General features: G+C 40.6%; 2 protein-coding genes across 2 annotated transcripts in view; one reads left to right on the top strand and one right to left on the bottom strand.

Moving 5' to 3' along the window:
- Window positions 1-462: 462 nt before the first annotated feature.
- On the bottom strand, window positions 463-19639 carry LOC143165640 (galanin receptor type 1-like). Its single transcript, XM_076349214.1, has 4 exons — window positions 19424-19639; window positions 17285-18004; window positions 15580-15645; window positions 463-780 (listed from the first exon to the last, which is right to left on the bottom strand). The coding sequence occupies exons 1-4, from the start codon at window positions 19637-19639 to the stop codon at window positions 463-465; spliced, it is 1320 nt and encodes a 439-aa protein (XP_076205329.1).
- Window positions 3720-20359, top strand: part of LOC143165698 (dipeptidase 2-like) — a 51349-nt gene continuing 34709 nt past the window's right edge. Inside the window, exon 1 of the mRNA XM_076349327.1 lies at window positions 3720-3770. The gene's annotated coding sequence lies outside the window, so the exon portion shown is untranslated. The remainder of the gene's footprint in view (window positions 3771-20359) is intronic.

Raw genomic sequence — 20359 nt, 5'->3', positions numbered from 1 at the left:
AAACAAAGATCTATTCAAAGACTTCTTAGTTTGACTTTTCCCAAACTGCTTTTCAGTGCTCTCTAAACATCACAGCACTCATTGTTCACATCCTAATGATGGTCTACACATGTAATTAACTGCTCTTTTCTTGTCTGTCCATATTCTACCTTCTCTGTAACTCTTACTTTAGACTTTATGGGCATAACTACAACTGCATACGAGTTCTATCTTATGGGCACTACAAGGACATTCAGATACTTCTGTTGCACATAGCCCAGTGCCTAGCAAGGTACCCTAGGACAAGCTGTGTCAAGTGTCCTAACAGCCAGATGGAAAAATGCCTCCTACCACTCTGGTAATCTGACAAAGTCCATGTTTTTGCAGGCTGCACTGCTCCCTGAAATGCACTTGTATACCTGTTCTCCCCAAACAGCACCCTTTCCGCTGCTCTTTCTCCTGAAATGTATTTGTGAGCCCAATTTACACGTTAGTGGTCGAATGCATGGTAGAGAAGTTCTCCATGCGTATTCTGACCAGTTTCTCAGTGGGAACCGGCCGCAGGAAGAACTTGCAGGGGAAGACTTGCCGGCAGGCCTTGCGGAAGTTTTCTGAGAGGAAAGCATAAATGATGGGGTTGATGCAAGAGTTCCCATAGGCTAAGCAGTGAGAGATGATGCGGAAGGTGAAGGAGATGTTGTTCAGGGGAAACTGCCCAAACTCTGCCCACATCGTGATGATGTGGTGTGGCAGCCAGGAGAGCAGGAACACGGCGACCACGAGAAGCACCGTCTGCGCTGTCTGGAAAAGACAAGATCACGTATTAAATGGTCGCAGTGATCAAGCAAGTTTGTGGTATGAGTGAGTTTGCCTTCCTCTGTCAGTAGTGAAGGCAGCATAACACAGGCAACACTGACAACTGCCAGGTGGGCAAATTATGACAATATGAAAAAGGATGCTACAAGACAACCCTTCTCCCTGGAAAACAAAGATTGCCCGTTTTTGCCTCAAGCAAATAGCTCTATAGGCAATGGAGATAGTGCCCGTAAAACCTCAAACAATACAGAGGCTGCAACAGTAATGCTAACTGTTACATGGAAGAGTGGAAATAATACTCCCTAACATTTGGAGGCAGAGGAACATTAAGGCTATTGAAAGTAACTGCAGGGGAAAACAGACTGGCTGCAAGGGAACATGCCACTGAGAGGAGTAACAAAGACTGACCTGAGGAGGAAGATTTTTCCAGGAGCTTCACTCTTATAGGAGAAACCAAGAAAAACAATGCATAGAGGATTTTTTTTTTTTTTAAATATGCAGTGCTCTTTGGTTAGAAATATTCCTAGCTAGATGATTACCTGAGGGAGGCTCACTGTGCCTTTGGGATCCCAGCCCGTGTGCTGGCTGCATTAGAGGTGTGCCCCTGCAATGCTTGCTCTCCAGTTAGGCTGGCCAGCCACCATTGCAAGCTGTCATTTGTAAGCCCCAAAGCTTGACGTGAGGTAAAATTTTCCTGAAAACAGTGTTCTTTGAAATCACCATCCAAAATGAAGGTTAACATGAGGTGAGCTGCTGACTGCAGCTGTGGTAGCCCCACAGCTGTGGCTGGGGAAGGGGAATGAGGGCTGAGGTGGTCCCTTGGGAGAGCTGAGGAACATGGCGGAGCAGCATGAGGGGTGGCTGGGTGCTGCCAGGGGGCAGGGAGAGCAGCCTCAACCAAAGGTAGGTGGTATGAGCTGCCTGAGCTGTTTTGGTGTGAATTTTAGCAGGCTGTTTCTTTGGGTTTTGCTCCTTTTGTTGAGGGGAAACGGTAGCCTGGGGAGAGGGGCTCAGGCTGTGAGGAACCTGGGTGGGGAGAGGACTGAAGGCAAAGACTGAGGCACCTGCTTTTTGGGGCTGCAAGTCCAGGCTGTCTGCTGTTCCTGATGTAGGTAAAGTCCCTTGCCCTATAAATATTGCTGTGAAGTTAATGTTCAGGGGACCTGCAGGATGCATACCAAGAAATAACTCAGTCTTTATTGAAAAGGTCTTTCTCCTCTTGAACAAAAACTCCTTGACCTGGTATAGTTAAGGGTGTGTGTTACAACAAAAGTACTCTTTTTTTTTTTTTTTACTTATTTTTTTTTTATTTTCCTGGAAGCCTTTGAAGAGGATGAAGAATGACTTTTATTTACTGTAAGCTACAATAAATAAAATTAAACTATAAGTCAATTCAACTTCCTTTCTGTAAGACTCTGAGGCCTGTGGGAGTGGGACCTCACTTTTCAAGTTTAAGAAGGCTGAGGGTGTTGCTTTTCTCTCACTTTCTACTTCTAGCACACTCAGTGAATACCTAGCAAGGCTCAGGGGTTACTCACTTGGGGCCCCTGAGAGCCTTTCCTAATGTTTTTTTGCAGGGTTAATTCCAACTGACTTCAGGAGTTTACCATTAGTATTTTTTAAATGGCAGGTGAGCAATTTTTTTTACATATTTAGTCCCCCCTTTTTGGGGTACTGTAGCAGATGCACAGCAGGTGAATTCCCCCCTCTTCCCCCACCTGATTCTCAGCAAAATGTGTGCTTTTCAACTTCAGTATTTAGTGTTTCTCATTTGTATTTTGTCATTTTAATAAATATAACTATTTGCAAATATGCAGATGATACCATTCCCCTAAGGAGAATTGTTGTACAAGTAGCAGAAAAGCAATGGAGAAAAATTAAAACTTGGGCTTCACTTCAGCTTAAGGCTTACAGGCTTACTAGTCTAGGTCAACGCTTTTGTCAATAATTCCCTTGCATGATTTCAAGTGAATAGTGTGTAATTACTTTCCTAGAAGAAGGATAATTTTAGTGAACAGAAACTCATTTAATCAGTGGTTATAATGGCTACATCTGGTAGTTGTTTTGTCTGCTAGAGAAGACCTGCAGGATTTTATATCTCGTTTTAAAGCACTCTATCGCTATACCTACATACACTCTACACATATATGTTATGCTAAAATATATAAATAGAAATTATAAAGACTCAGGCTTACGTATATCTAACACCAAAACACCTGAGCTGGAATGATCTTTTAGGAGAAGGGAAATTTTTTTCTCAGCCCCCCCAAAATACAGCAAATACAACAGCTGCTGCAAAACCTCTGTATGTTCTCTGACCTTTCTGCAGCACTGCACAGTTGGCATGACTTGCCAAATTAAGCATGTCTCCCAGTGGTGGCTCGGGTGGCTGGGTAGAGCTGGGCTCAGGAAGGAGATTTTTTGGATTCCCATTAAACTGAGAGGGCATTTCATGGGTCGTTTGCTCCTCTCTTGGTACTCTCTGTGGCTGTGTGCTTTGGATGAGATGGAAATTGCAGCACGTTTTAGTAAGTCTGCCCCTCTATGGCATATGCTTGGCCTTGTTGGAAACGTAATACGAGGAAGATAAGGAAATTATGAGTACCGGAACTAATGAAGCAAGGTTTTTAAGGAATTATGTCTTAGATGGATTTTTCTGGTGCCCTAAAAGACAGTAGCGGTACAACCGAAATACTTCTCCTCAGAGCATTTGCAGTCTTTCCCATGTCAGTGGCTCTCCAAATACTTAGTAAAGTTTCACTCACCTAGAGTCTACTGTTGTGATGGCTTTTTCTGTCTTCCTGTATCAATGAGTTAGGTATCATGTTAATGAATGTATACTGGCTAACAGAAGGCTTCTATATTGCAGACTGACTACCAAGATCATGTTCTGGAGATGATGACAGCATGGAGAAATGACAGCACACTCCAGGGAAGAGCGGAGTGACATTACTTCGTAGCAGAAAGAATATAAGGTGATTAGATCTTGGTGTATAACATCTGGGATTGTAACAACTGATTGCAGTCCCAAAAATGAGAACAGTGGGAGATACTGCTAAAATATTTATAAACAAGTCTTATGTTTATAACCTGGCTTGTTCAAAGGGGTTGGAAATACCAGGTGAAACTGCAGGAAATCTATTTGTCTTCCAGGTTCTTCTGTTTCACTTTAGTAACTACCCTCTAATGCCCTTGAGGTTTCCTAAGATTATTTAGGACTTTAAAAACCTTTTGTTTTGATTTTTTTTTTTAATGCCAAAATACTTCAGAAGCTGTTTGCAGCTCTAAGAAGCTGCTACATTTATCTGTTTAGATATAGTTCTTTATTAAATATCTGGCTAAGTCTTACTTTAGACAGTTAGAGTTGGATCAGGACCTTCATATTATGCTGACCTTCCTAAGTAACAGTTTTAAAACCTGCAGAACATGAGGGCACACTAGAATTCTAGTTATTGTTTATAACATACATTTAATCTGATCTTATATCTGAGTGAATCACACTGAAATGTTTAAAGTATATTCTGCTTGCTAGGACAGTAGTAATGTGGGGGAAGGCTAAAAGGTGCTTTTCACGGCAACTGCTTTTTCTTCTACTTGTTTAACCCTGCAGGAAAATCAACTGCGTGATAAAGAGGAGTTTTCTCTATGTTGGACAGGCACCATCTTTGCTCTGTTTACATAGGGTCTGCAGCAATGATCTCCTGCAATAAAAACAGATGATTATTGAAGTGGAAAAATGTGTTTGGATGCGAGCCAAAAGTACCACCTTCACTTGTCTTAGCTACGTTAACAAGCCAGTTAAATCTGTTAACATCTCTAGGAAGATGTTATTGCATCAGATCAAGATTTCTGTACAGATAAGAGAAAACATTTGCCTACAATACAAGTAAAAAAAAGAAGGGATTTCTGTTGAATAGGTCTCTCAAGTAAGTTTGTATTAATTTTCAAAGGCAATAACCTGTAGGTTCATCCTCTACCTGGCATACTTCAGGTGCTTCCTTGTTTCGCCTACTAGAATGCTGTCTGACATACGAGGTGACAAAGCATGTTCCCATGTGAGTGAACAACCTCAGTTCCTAAATGTCCTCAAACTGGCCACACTGGGAACTAGATGCTGTCCTTAAAAATATACTGGTATGATTAGAAGTTGATGGAACTGAAAGACGCAGATGTAGCGGTCTTGTGGGGTCTAGCTTGCCTACTGTGGTATGATGGGTCCTAAAGAGATTATTAATAAACAGGTCCCATCGTTGGCTTTCACCAGCAATAATGGTACTACATTTTTACCCTCTTGCAATGTTAAGTAGCTTAGACTTGTTACCGAGGCAACCTTTCATAGCATCCTTCTGCTTAAATTAGGGGGCTACAAGCACTGAAATATTCTTTTGAATAAGGGATACATACCTAGATTCTTCTTTTATTGTGAAATAACAAACCATGCCTTTAATATAGGGCTGAGTATTAAAAAATGGGTTTGCAGTTGCTATGTATTAGCACAAAGCTGTTTCTGAGGTCCGGCTATTTGGGATTTTGCAGATAGAAAACAGACAGTATTAGAGCAATAATATACATAATTCATGACTCAAGAAACATGTTTAGGAAATGGAACTTGTGTCTGTTTTTTCAAGTTAGGGAATATCTAGTTAAGATAGAGGAAACTGAAACAAAATATTATGTTTGACTTTTAATGTGGTAACTTTGTTGTAGCTAAAACTAATGTTAATATAGACTGCGACCAGCTGCGGAGGACTGAACCAAATAGCTTGTGTACTGTTTGAGTTTGTTCAGTGGGCTGTGATAATTTGCACAGTTAATGGATTACTGTTGGTCTAGCTGTGCCCTCTTAATGCTAGCCTTCTGGTTCATCTCCAAAGGTTCAGTGCATCCATAATAGACATGTACAATGGCCGCTACTGGATTATCTAACTCTCTCTTAATACTCCTAGAAGTTTTTCAAGCAGCTCCACAAAATAACTTAGTGCATTATTTATTGTACAGACAAAGTGTGCTTAAGCTATACAGTGAATCGATAGCATGGTGGGAAATAGAGACTAGGAAAGTCATAAATATTTTTGTTTGTTAAATAAATAGATAAACTTCTCTCTTATTTCCCCCCCTTATGGTTTCAGTCATGCACAGATTGTCTAGAATTTACTTGCTTATTCTTTTGTTATCTTTACAGGCGATCTGACTGTCATTTATGCTTTCCTGCTGTTCTTTGTCTGTTTTCCCTTTGATTTCCCCACACACACACACCCAGCCCTGGATAAGCTATTTCTTGCTTTTAGCCTTCCCCTGTCCTTCAAAAAGCAGTGGGAAATGGTTTAAAAACCCTTTTTGGGGGAGATGCCTCATTCTGGAGGATGATGAAGTCTTTAGCATTTAATTGTGTTTTGAGCTGTTGTCCTTGATAAGCTTCTAATGAAGCTGCCTCAACTTGTCAGGCAACTTGTCAAGGGCAAAATTAAGATTGCCCTGTAATGAGTCATATGCTTTGAGTATTCCATGGACTTACCTATTTTTGCCAGAACTACTTGATATGTTAGATTAATAAACATTCCTGAGATTAAAATATAGAGTGGACAGAGCTGTCTAAAGGTAGAGAGCTTGTCACTTTCCTGATCTAGTCATAGTTTGAGACAGCTAGATGCACATCTTTTTTAGAGCAGATCAGACCATCCATTTTTACTGTGTACCTCAGCCACACAGAAATGGGAAAGAACATTCAATGAGGTTTTTATTAAACAGTACATCCTCGCTAGCTGGCAGAAGAACTGGGCTTCATTAGTGAGGCAACTGCTGTTTTCTGAATATAGTGGAAGTTTTTTTCTCTCTTTTCTTCCATGATTCTGAAGGAAGAAGCATAAAGAAGCCTATGCCTGTTTTTCCACACTGTCTTATCAGCAAATAACAACTGACCCTTCCTTTATTACTGTCTGTGGGAGGATGCGGGAGATAATGAACTTTTGGACTTTGGGTCTTCCTTCCCCTTACTTCCCAAAACTAATTTCAATTAATAATGTTCTGCTGTGACTCCAAAGGCAGACTTATTCTAGCCAGTGCTGCTTCTTCACATCAAACCATATTTCCTCAGCCTTAGTGTGTGGGCCAGGACTTTTCTCTTGACTTCTAATACAAAACCTATCTGATGATGTGATTTACTGATAAATTCTTTTCTCTTGTTAGGCTTCTCTCTAACTTGCATCTCCTTTTCCCTAAAGTTTGAGAGACAATTGGTGCATGTTTTTATTGCCCCAGACTTGATTTGGGTAAGCTACACAGTTTCAGACTTGGCTATATATTGTACTTTTACTGTAGTGAAGGCTTGGCAAAAGAAGTAGTGACCCATGGTGCCCTAAGCTTTTGCTTTTTTGCAGGTATACTGTGTCAGTGCCCAGGAAGGACATGTGGCTTAGCACAATCTACCACTGTACTGCTGGAGGTACTTACCAGCTTCTGAGGAAAACATTTTTTGTGGCTTTAGATTCTGGGATCCTCAAGACAGAAATCAGTCAAGAGCATCCCTTTGCTCCGCGTCCCTCTTTAAGCCAAAGTGCAAAGTGAAAACTGTCAGTTTACTCTCTCCTGGTGCCAGGTTCTTCTCTCCTTTGTTCACAAATCTGACTCCCCGATGCATTTGTAAACATCCTTTTCCTTTCTACCCATAAAGTTCGAAAATAAAGGTCCCAAAGCACAATTTGATCTCCAGAAACATGCTTATAGCTTAGTGATAAATGCACAATGTTTCAAACAGCTGATTGAAAAAAGGCCAAATACCTATTCTTAACGAAAATGTTGGGTAGCAGCTTCCTCTGCTTCAGAGCAAACACATCTGTTAATTACTTCTGAAGCACTTCTCACTGCCTTTTGGTCTTTTTTATTACACTTAAGTGTAATACTACTCTTCAGTGGTCTGAAAAACACACTGAAAGTGTTCTTTTTCCTTGTTCTGTATTTTCTTTCTTGCAATCAGAGTGGCAGTTGGCTGTCATGAAGAAAAGGAGGGATTGAAGCAAATAGATTTTCAGTTGTTATCAGTTCATTTTGGCAATTTGCATTGCGTGCTAAGAGGTGGACTCTTCGTTTCCCACCAGCTTGCTTGCAGTGTTCTAACTGCTCATCTGCACGTCTCTCATTCTGTGATTGTCACTAATCTCCTCTGTTGATGCTTTTAATACTGACTCACTTTGTATTCATAAATACCTATGAGCATTATGATATTCCTATTATCCACTAATAGGTAACGATGTTCTCTATTCCTGCTGCCCTAGGCTCTTGTTAGCAAAACAACTTGCAGGATTTCACTTCTGATTAATATATTTTGCTGGATGGATCCCAGGATCTCCCATGCTCCTTTGCCGTACTTAACGTTGTTCAAGTGCCAAGGCCTTGAACATCACATTCATTAAGTCTATATGAAAACCTTCCATCTGTGTGAACAGAAGCCAAAGAAATAGTTCAGCATATAGGAAAGCAGTTACAGTGCAACTTTTGTCTGCCTCTTTTGGCCAAGATGTTCAGGAATACCCATCTACCTTGAAGGAATTACCTATGTTTTACCTCAAGCTGTTCTATGACCTTCAAAATGCAGTGCTCCACGGAGTGTCCCAAATCAGCTCTGTATGTATTTGTGTTTACTTAGCTCCGGAACAGTGAAGAGCTAATTTGCATGTAGGTAAATGTAAGGTGGTGAATATATGAGCTGAGGAAGAAAACAATCAGCTTTGTAGAGAGAGATGTGCTTTGAACTGACCATTACAATTTTGGAGCAAGATCTTGAATTTATGATAGCTTTGTGAACAGCTTGGTTCTCAAGTAGTGGCTAGAAGAGGGGAAATTTTTAAAAAGTAATAAAATAAGGCAAATTAAATTTTAGGAATCATTAGGAAAGGAATAGAGAACAAAACAAGAGACACTGCTCTCTCACCAGGTAAGCATGGTTCACCTTTTTATTGTAGCTAAACAATAGAAAAGCATAGTACTAATTTGTTAGCTTTAAATGGCTCAACTGGTCTGTTAATTAGAGCTTTTGGCCTCAAGGTTCCACAACTCCTACTGTCCTTCCGAGGGAGCTTGCACAATAGCTGTGAATTTCACATCCCCAGAAACATTCTTAAACTTGAAAAAGCATTTCAGATTTCAGTTTGCAAGCTTTGTTATTTGTTCTTTAACAAATAACAGGACAAAACTCAGTAAACATTGAGGAACCCTGGTGTGCTCCAGAGGCCCGTAAAACACCACAGGGCCATTTCATGATCAGAATAGACCTGGGTTTGCATTAATTTCCATTGTTAAATCATCTTATTTACTGTAAATATATGTACAGAGTTCCTAGGGCTGGGTTCTTATGAAACACTTTTCAACACTGTCAGACTGGGAATTGTTAACTTTCCTTGGAGCCAAATTATAGACTTGCTGTACTCTGCATAATGCAGAAAGGAAGTAACAGAACTGAAACATACTTTATTTGTGGTAGAGGGGTGCACAGGATTTCTTAGCATGTGGTCTTGCTGGCTGGCCTCAAGAAACAATTATCCAAAATTGCAAAGGGGAATCCTGCAGCATCACACCATCTCAATTTTAAGGTTAGCAAACTTGTGCAGCTAGTATGGCATCAAATGGGGAAACAGACAGTTATGTATCTCTTCTGCAAGCACAGTTTATTATGCAGAATTTCAGCCTAAGCTTGCAAAAAGTCCTAAACTTCTTCCTTGATCTAATGCACAAATATTACATATAAATGGAAAAGCATATTAAATTGAGCATGTCCAACCTTGACATGTAGATGGCAAGCATATATAAAAATTTGCAAAGTAGGAATCTGAATTAAAGGTCAAACTTTAGATAACGGAATATGAAGTCAGGATGCAACAAACTTTGTGCAAGGGAAATTTTTGCAAAGTTTCAAGTGTGCATAAATTGAAAAAGCTGCTATAGTTTGAACATAATCATGTTGTAACTTAAAAGCTTACAAATTGCAACCCAAACACAAAACTTTTTTTTTTTTTTTGTGATGTATGTGTCTGGAAGATTGTATGTCATCTGTAGGATTCTGTTAGATAAACTTGTTCTTTTCAGCGAGTGTTTGAACTTGGAGGGAGTGGCTGTCAAAGTTCTCTGGGTTATTCATAAACTGGTCCCATTCAAACAAAATGTGTTTCTAATTAACTTTACAATCATGTACCTAAACATTGCTCACAGGTAGGTTGGCCTTAGAAAACAGGGCCCTCCTATCTGTCCTTCTAGCCCCTACATATCTTCAAATAACATAAACTTTCAGTACAATATTGTGGCAAATGGGACAATGATAGACAGCAGAAAGATAGCAAATAATGGAAGAGAAGGGAAAGGTGACTTTGCAAACACCATGCACAGAATGAAATCCACACTGGAACACCAGGTATATCTTGTGGCAATGTTGTCTGGGAGACAACAGCAGGGTCTTCAGATCCTCCTGAAGTGAAGCCTGGCATTTAAGGCTTATTTAGAGAAGATGCTTCATATACCAGTGTCCTCTGGGAACTTTTCGACAAGGCTCCCTTGAGGGGAATTTGGGTGGCAGTGCCACTCTGTTTAGCTGTATGTGTCAGAGCTCCTCTTAATTGCGCAGATAGCTAAAAATACTTACAATTGTTTTAACTTTTAACTGGGTTTTGTTTCCATACTTGGATAACAGACAGTAGGCATGCTTTTCTGCATGCGCAGCTCTGCTCCGTCCCTGGGCAGCTGGTGCTCCTCTGCTGGGCGCAGACAGCGCACACCAGGTAAGCTTATACTGAAGGCTGAGCACAGCGCTGTGGGGGCCAAGCACTGGAAAACCATGCTGTGCCAGAAAAAGACAGAAAGAAGTGGTAGAGAAAACGAGCAAGAGAGTTCTTAGAATAACAAAATTGTAGTACCATAGTTCATTAAGCTTTGTGTCTGTGTGTTTGATTTATTAAAAAAAAAAAAAAAGTTGTTTTTTTTTTTTAAAAGGCATTGATACAGATTACTGTTACAATATGATCTTTAAAGAGAGAGGTTGAGCTACAGTACCAAGTATCTGGGCTCCGGTAATATACTTCACATGCTCAGATTCACTTAAATCCAGTGTTATTTTGCTTTCTTTGCTACAGCAATGCAACTAGGAAAGTCAGGCATATACTTGCACAACACTGGGATCATTCATTGGGCCATGCTGTCATCATCTCTTTAGAAATTGCCCTAGGTCTGCATCTAGCAGTCTCTCACTTGTTCTGTAACTATTGGCCTTATCCAGATTCACATGTTGTTTCGAGATTCACAGGATGTACTAATAGCAGATAAAATACCGGCTCCTCTATGACCTTTCAGGTGGCTTGAATTTGGATTTGTCTCTGTACTACTTCCTTACTGCATGCATTTCTGTGTTCCGTGGCTCAAACCATATGAATTAGGATGGTGCCCCTTCTGCCTGTTATCAGTGTTTACAGGATTTGGGGGTGGCGGGAATGGTATTATACTAAGACTCCAACAAGGTCAATGAAAGCTATAGATCCAGAAATAGGTCATAACGCTTTAAAAAATCTTACCCGATATTACTGTTTTTTTTAGAAGCAGCCTATAATGGAGAATAATAGCAATGTGTTTTCAGCCAGCATGTGGAATGCTGTTTATAAGAAGTCCCTTCCCTAAGCTCTATGGCATTTGCTTTGGTTCTTAACTATGTTTTATCTTGGAAGTGTTCTATCTTGAGGCATCTGTCTAGCACAAAGCAGAACGGATATTGTAGTTTCTGGAATTCTGAATGGCAAAACAAACTGTCTGCAGCGGTAATGCAGGCAACCATTTCACTGGAAAATCTTGTTCAACAAGGACTCCGAGTCTGCAGTTTGATTCCTTTGAGACCTTTACTCACGTAGCCCAGATGAATGTAGTGAGATCTGAACAAATAGCTGTTTGCAAAATTTACTAATTACCTGTTAAAAAAAACACAACCAAACCCAAAACCACAAACCAAACACAAAAAAACGGGGGAAAAAAACCAAACAGACCAAACCCAAAATCCCTTCCCGTAGGGGTGGGAGGAGGATAATAGCTCAAGTGTTCTGCTTTCTTGAAATTATAGGAACAAAGTAGGAACGGAGTGGTCATAGTTCCAGACTGTACTCTTTTGTACCAGTATGACACTTTGTTTTCCGTATCAGTGGGGTCAAGATACATACTGTGAATTAACAGATGTGAATCAGGTAATTTTATCACCTCATATCGGAAGACACTGCTGTTCTGTTACACTTTCTTTTGATAGATCAAGGCAATTAGGGTTTAGCCACTGAAGTCACACGTATTTCAGAACAAGCTAGATGTTCTGTATATGCTAAATTAACCTTTCAAATGTGGAGCAAGATTCATTTGTCAAACATCTTTGAGCAAAATAAGCAAAAGCTGTTCACTTAAACTCTGACGTTTATGAATTAAAACCAAACAAAACTACTTGTCACTAATAGACCAATTAAGTACATATGAAGGAAGCTAATTTAACAGAACTGACACGCACATACAAATTTCCTATTAGGCTCTAATGTGAAGTGTTCTTAAGAAGATCTGCTTTAAATGATTGACATTCAATGTGTTTAAAGTATACTTTGAAAGCATATGCAGGAATTGAGTGTGTCTGCAACCTACCCAAGAAAGACACCTTATAAAGTGCTAAGACAAGTGGTTGAAACAAAAAATACTTGAAATAGGTACACTAAAGATGCTGTTTGGCCTGCAGAAAGGCTAGATGATCAATTTCTACACGGAAAGTGCTGGAAGGAAACAAATTGTGGAAGGTGATGTGTGTGTATAGAGGAATGTATTTGATTTTTCTTTCATCTGAAAGATCACTTATTTAATTAGGCCTAACTGTGCTGAATGGAGCAAGAATTGCTTCCGGGCGTTCCAGAATTATGGCCAGGGAAATACTTAAGGGGAGGGAGGAAGAAGTGCTGTACCATTCACCATGTTTGAACTGGTGAAGTAATATCTAATCAGGAAACCCAAGGCTGAAGAAACTGTAGAGCTGTTTTTTCATCTAACTCTACAGGTCAAATCTGAAAACAATGCAAACAGATACATTTGAAATGAGTGTCATAAAGGAAATTCTGTAACTCACTGCTTTATGGGAAAACAACAGTAGTAACTTTTGACTGTTGGTAGCATTCTCTTCAAATATAGCAAAGAAATGGATAGCGTGCCATTCATATATATAGGTAACAAAAGACAGGAGGGGAATTTAAACCAACCAAACTGTTTAGGGATTTGTTGGTGATTTTGAGACCTGAAGCAACTTTTCAAACTTGTGAAGTCATGAAATTATTCTATGCAAAATGATAGTGCTTCTTAGCACTTCATTTACTGTATTTTACATAAAATCGTCAACAGATCTTGGTTGCCTTTTCCCATGGTAGCTGTTAAGCACACAAGACTGTGCTTTCTGCTTGTAGTCTGCACTATCTGCCCAGAAACAATACTCTTGGTTCTCAAATTTTAACTCACAGTATATCTGTGGCAGCATCAGCATTCATCAGAAAGTCAGTAGGCAAAATAGGACATGGTGTTCTTCAACATAGTCTGTTTCATCTAGGTCTGGTGGTATTCCTGCAGCAAGCAATATATAGCAGCTAATTCTTGCATAATTTATTGCCTTAGAAAAGGTGATTAAAAGAATATTTATCAGAACCTACTTGAAATTAGATGAGCTGGACTAATAACATTAATCTCCGTAAGGTTCAGGAACAAGTGATATCTGTGAGGCTTTATGCTTACTTTGTGAACTCAGCAACTGAACACAAAACATGATCAAAAACACCCTAAGGGGAAAGGGAAAGTAACTCCCATCAAGGAAATATTGTGCATGGTGTATTATAACTTCTATAGTCATCTTGTATTGTGAGATAATATTGCAAATACCAGTTGAGTTCTATCCTTACAGGCAGTGTAGGTGCAAGACCATTATGGATTGATAATCATGTTACCAACAAAACTGAGTGTATGTTAGTGAATGTAATGAACCAGTAGAAACTAAATATAATCTATAGTTAAATCTGGTTAGGATTCATAGGCATAAAGGACTGGCAAAATGTCTTTAACAGTTCTAAATCAACTAGAAGCAGCACAGCCCAGACCATTAAAACTGTAGCATAATATTGCAGAGGATACACCTGAAAGATAATACCATTTTTGTATTAAAAACCCTTAAGTTTTGTTTGAAATGCTACTATAGCTGCTAAAGTGCAGTTAACCTCCTAAAGTACCTCTGCTTTTTCCTGAATAGGTTGATCATGAAGACATCTATGTTGATGAGAACTGTACATTTTCCTGTGATACCTTAGCTGCATACAGAACATAAACTTACTTAGATTGGTTTCTTTCTCAGATAAGAAACAGATGGGTATGTTATGTTTAGGGATATACCTTTTTGTTTCCATTACAGTAAGTCTCTTTGGCAAGAGAGAAATCAATAGAAGTACTGGTTCAGGTTATTATGAGGTACAGCTGCCACATGCTGAAAATCTAGTATCTTGAATTCCTCATCTTGTGAGTGATCTAGATTTACAGGGGGGTCCTGTAATGCTAGTGAATAAATCACTGGATGCAACTTGTCATGCCCCGAAGTGGTTCCATGTTTCAAAATATCTGTAGCTTGTTGCAGCTGTGGTACCAGTGTCTGTCTTTTTTGGCTGGAGTCACGTCAAAGCTTTGATTTCTGTGTCTTGCACCCTTTTCAATCAAATGGCCATGTTTGCTGTAACGACCCTCATTTTTGTCATAGACAGCATCATGGCAACATCTTGTAGGGCTGCTCTAATGTGGCAGGTAGCTGCTGAAACTGGCCAGTGCATTGGCTGAGAGCAAATCAAAGCACTCCTTAGTCATCTCCACTGGCTGTCACATCTGCTTGGAGGCGCACACACCGCTCATTTGGGTTGTACAGTTGCTGTGCTGCTGGCACAGACTGTGACCTGATTATCCTATCCGCAGTTAATGATAGCACTCCATTACTTTCTGTCTTTGACTAGCCAGGTAGCCTACAGTTTCACTTATCACTGCACACTCAACAATTATAACATTTCTGACTGAAATAGCATTTTCCGCTTTCACGTCAGGTAAATCTGATGTTGCATCACTGAAGTCGGTGAGTTTTGCTACCTGAAAACATCTATTAATTATGGCTTATTCACTCTAAGATTCTAACACAGAAAAAAAAAAATCTATCCTTAACATTTTTCTCAGTAAATACTTGCAATTCTGCTTATTTCATACAGCTTGAGCCAGGGATAACCCTGTTCTTTGGCTTGCGAAGGGATCAAACCAGGATCTGAATCCACCACCTACTTAGATGCAAGCTTTAAGAAAGATCTTAAATGCAAACTGCAGCAAAACTGAAGTACTTCAGTTTCAGGGTTCTTCACGTATTTTCCTTTTAGCTTGCTGAGGTGTACTCAAAACACCTAGATATTTTTATAGTCTGAGTATCTTACTGGCTGCCAATGTAAGAAGATAGTATTTGTGGGATTCTATTATAGCACAATAAATCAAAAGGCAGTCCAGCAGGCCTGTATATAGAGATCAGTATAACATTTCAATAATGACATCATTATGTATTGTGTCTATAAAGATATAACAAACTGTCAACATGAATTCTGAACCTGAGCTGAAAGACTGGTACATGAATGACACTTCAGTATGCGGATGGATCTTGAAAAGGATATTGGTTATTTTAGAAACCTGACATATCTATTATGTTATAGTCAGTGTACAGATTAAAGCAAAGATATTTACCTTCTTCTTTGATCTCTCTGACTTCTTGGAAATGTTCTTTACTTTCATATGGAGATGATATAAAACCTTGGGGGGAAAAAAGGAGCAATATATTGAATGGGAAATTGAATTGTGTAATTAGTATTTGAACTTCGCATACAAGCACCAAAAATTAAAAGAATTGTTTTAGCATGACTTCAACCAAAGTTGAATTTGATACCTTGAGACTTTTAATTCTAACAGTTAGTTAGAATTAAACTCCTCCACAGTTCTTTCTCCTTCAAGAAACAAGGCTTGGAAAAAGCATTAAAACTGCTATGCTTCCAGAAGATGTAGTTCAGCATATATTAAGAGCTCAGCTGGCACCATGCTGAAATCCACAGGAGTCTTTCCATGGATTTTGAGTTTTAGATTGTGCCTCAGATTATCTACATTTATTCTCTAGGTTGATTATATACAAAGGCAGAGAGCAGGCTGCTAGTACTGTACCCTGGTGTGACTGTCCTGCTACTCATGAACGCAGCACTAACAAATGGGGCAGCTGGGAGTGGGTTCTCCTTTCAGAGGGAGAGTCATAAGAAATATGACTGTAGGGAAATTCTCAGTTAACAACATCTAGATCAAGCTTTTGAAACCTGATTACAACACGGCAGTAACCTGGCAATGTTTATAATTTGGCCTTTGGAGCTAACAGACTAGATTTTATAAAGCAATTAATGAACAAAAAATGCCTCTATTAAATGCAGCTCACCTTCCAGTTGCTGCTCTCTCACCTAGGGCAGTGAGGGGACAAACAGTGGAGCTACAGTGACAGGAGTTAAGAGATCTAGTGGCTTTTTCCTTTTGTGACAAGCAAGGCCTGAGGTTTAGAGATTTTTAGCTTAAATATAAGTGCATTGTCCTGTCCTTAGCACTGATGATAGCAGAACAGATTAGTATTGAAAGTGATGTATTTTTTGATTAAACAGACATAAACTTAAATTCCAGGAAAACATTTTTTTTTCCAAGAGGGTAGATCTGCAACTGACTAGTGACAAGGAAGTCCAGTCCCTGGCAGTCCCTGCACAATAGGGTATTAACTCAAAATTCACAGAAAACTTACTCTGCATGCTAGCACAACTCATAGTTGTGCAGTCTTAAACATGCTAAAGATCAGTAAGGGGAAATCAAAAAATTAAGTGATAGCGATCCACAAGAAGAAAGGAAGAAATTTCTTGCGGAATAAAACTCTGCTCCTAAGATCTCTTTTTGCAAGACACAGTGTCTGAGCTTTGTGTCAAAAAAAAAAAAGGAAAGAAATCGGAGTGATTTCTTTATCTAATATCTTTATCTAATATCTAACATCTTTATCTAATACTGTTTCTGTACACTTTCTGCATAGTTTCTCCCTCCATGGGTTTTTCCTCTTGCCAGGAACAAACACTTATTAGCAAGAGAGGACAAACTGAAAAATAGTAAAAACAGCAAGAGTCTTTAGGGCATTTGGGTGTCAGGCTGGGTGTCAACTTAGCAGTTGTAATCTTTTTTGTGAGCTGGTATAATTTCGTTCTCTGTTTTCCTTTCCTCCCTCTGCCTCAGAGAAGTATTCTGTACCAGGAGAGAATATGGAAAGGATTGGATCTATTATTTGTTGGCTGGGTAGCTTAAGTGTGCACATCCAAGCCACCAAGAGTCTGGGAGTTATCTTTCCCTCCATTTAACCATTACTCGTGTCCCTCTCACCCACCTTGGCATAGCAGCAGGTGATGAGCACCAGGGGCAGGAGGTATCCTACCAGCAGGATGGTAACCTTGTACATCTGCTTCTCTGTTGAACCATCTGCCCAGTGCTCCCAGCAGAAGGAGCTGTTGGGTGCTTGCTGATGACCACTCATGAGGGCCTGGTGCTGAGCTACAGGGATGGCAATGAGTAGAGACAGCAGCCAAATGACACCCACACCGAGGGCAGCGTTGCGCTTGCTGCGGATGTGGGGTGAACGCTTGGCATGGACCACAGCAATGTATCTGTCCACAGACATAGCCACCAGAGTAAAGATGCTGACCAGCATTGTTGCCATGGCTAAGTAGTGAACCCACTTGCAAAAGAAGGCACCGAAGATCCACTCTGGCAGGGAGTAGATGGTGGCCTGGAAGGGGACGCAGAAGAGCAGAAAGCAGAAGTCTGCAATGCTCAAGTTCAGGATGAAGATGTTGGTAGCGCTGTGCGATGGGCGTCCCCCAGGCCAGAGACGCCCTAAAACAACCAAGACCAATGTGTTTCCCACCATTCCCAGGAGGAAAATCAACCCAAAAAGCACCGGTACAATCACCACCTCTGGGCCACCCCTGGTTGCTCCTGACCAGCATGTTGTGGCCCGTGTTTGGTTAGTCTCAAGGCTGCACTTGCTGGTATTGGCTCCGAGGGAAAGCACAAAGTTGTTTTCCTGCTCCTCCGTGGAGCCAGGCTGCTTGGAAGGCAGGGAGCAGTCGCTGTAGCCCTGACTGCTATTGGGCAGGTCTGTGTTTGTTAGTGGTGGCCAGAGGCTGAATGCTTGGGTTTTCCAATGCTCTGTGTCTTTCCTTTGGGGAGCAATTTTCTTCAGATGATTCTTCTAAGCTTTGTCTGTCTCTGGTGCAGATTCTTCCAGGAACTGGTAAAAAAGGGGGTTGAGGAGTTTTTTTATCCAAGAGGTAACTGCAGATTTGGCAGTTGCTGCTGGAGAAGCTTTCATGGCAGAGGAAAAGTCTGTGCCAGAAGGGCTGAGGATGAGGCTGCCCTGGGAGCTTGGAGCAAAAGCAAAGCAGCTGCAGCTCAGCTTCCTCACACCCCTCCTCTCCTGCTTCCCTCAGTCCCTGGCGCTGCGGCGATCGTACCTGCTCTCCCAGCTCCGCTCAGAGCTGTGGTAATGAGAACAAACGCTGTCTATGACCTGAGCCCTTCAGAAAATAACTCCTGATCAGCTCTGTCCCCATACATTACTACTCATAAGGAGGGGAAGAGCAGAGCAAAAGCAAGCAGCTGGGTCCTGCCACTTCTTGGATATCTGCCCAAATTCCGTAGTGCCTGAATATTCATAGATCTTGTTGATCGAGCTGTAAAGAAGTTCTGGGTTCAGCCCAGTAGTGCCAAGAGCATCTGCACTGGAAAAGGAAAGGTTCAGTCTTGGTAGCCGTGAGCAGCTGTAATATTCGCTGCCAGGGAACAGAGAGATGGATTAAAAAAAAAAAAAAAGAAGTTTTATTAAGGATTAATGGCTTAGTTATTGTGGTTTTGATGCTTACTTATAGAAACAGTACGTATGTTTTAGAAGGCATTAAGTAACTTGGTTTTAATGGTATGTTTCCTCATATTTCTTAAGGCGTTCTGTGAACTCTACAGGCAGTAAGGAGGGAAAAAAGTTTAGGCAAACATTAACAGTACCTGCACACAGAGATTTATGCATGCAAGACAGCTTCTTGCATAGGAGAGTACACATCTCGATTTTCAGTGGTTACAAGTCTAGACACTTGGTCAGAGTGGCCCACTGCTGGCTTCTGTGGATGTGGGGGTTAGACTGGAGGGAGCCCCTTAATTTTTGAAACAAAATTCAGTAACTGAGAGAGGTGATAGTGCTGCCTTCCTTAGCCTGCTCTGAGATACTCGTTTAAAATCTGTTATGAAGCCAGACTCCTTATTTCCCCCCGTAGTTTTGAGGCTAGTTATGGGGTGATGTGGGAAGTGGCCAGGGAGCGAAAGATGTCTAAGTCGTAGTGGAAAATATATCTATCCTTGTTGCGTGCCAGTGAGCAGATCACCGTGGCTGGACCAGCTACCTGGATGCCACCTGCAGCTCTCTTAATCTTCTGCGGCCCGGCTGCCTCGCGTGCTGTGGCACAGCACCTCAGACATCATTAGGTCTTCCAGTCCCCCAAATCTTCTGTCTGTCTGCTGGGATCTCTGCCCTCAGGTTGCAGACAGCTGCTTGCAATGCACCACTTTTCAGGGACCTTGCAAGCTCTGGGGTTGTGCTGTAGATTTGAGTGCCATCTAGTGGCATGTCATCTCCTTCGCTGCTTTCAGACAGCTCCTGTGGCGGTCCTTGTCCTCTCTTTCCCTCAAACATGCAGTCCCACCGTTCAGTAATGAACTCTATCTGCTGTTGTTTTCCTCTCACCCTTGTGCACGTACACACCGTTAAATCATGAAACTTAAATATACTTGCTTTTCCTTTTGTGATAATATGTGACCGTTGTAATGCTTCTTCTTGTAATACTACTCATGTAACTTCATGTAACATTTTAGAGAAGGCTATTGAAGGTGATTTCAATAGCAATTGCTGTATTTTAGATCGGTTTTGTTTTTGGTTTTTTTTTCCATTTTCTTTAGTGGGCAGTCATGCCAGAAAGTATTATTTAAGAAGCACTCATAGCAATCACAGCAAATGAGAGCATGGATTTTTTTTCTTTTAGTGGGTTTGGGCAAAATAATAAAAACTGCAGCACGAGTGGTTTCTACTGCAGGGGATTTGAGACAATGCGTGCAGGAATTTGAGAATTGCATGCATGTGTCACCTGCAGAGCAAACACAGCTTTGCAGATCTAAAAGACTGCATGGCACACTAAGCAGAAAATGGGCAGAGGACAGCACAGTTCTAGCAGTGAGGAGGCAAAGATCATAGGATTGTTTCGATTTGTAAAAAAAATTTTCAAAAATCTGCTAAATTCTTGCAGAAGGGACATTACCAGCTTTCTTCTCCATCTTCAGAATACTATTCAAATTTAAAAAAAAAACTAGATTGCTCCAGGTTTGGGGTTTTTTTCAGATTTCAGTGACTGTTTTAGCT

This window comes from Aptenodytes patagonicus, chromosome 11 (assembly GCF_965638725.1).
Source record: "Aptenodytes patagonicus chromosome 11, bAptPat1.pri.cur, whole genome shotgun sequence".
NCBI lineage: Eukaryota > Metazoa > Chordata > Aves > Sphenisciformes > Spheniscidae > Aptenodytes > Aptenodytes patagonicus.
This window is presented reverse-complemented; position numbering and strand designations above follow the sequence as displayed.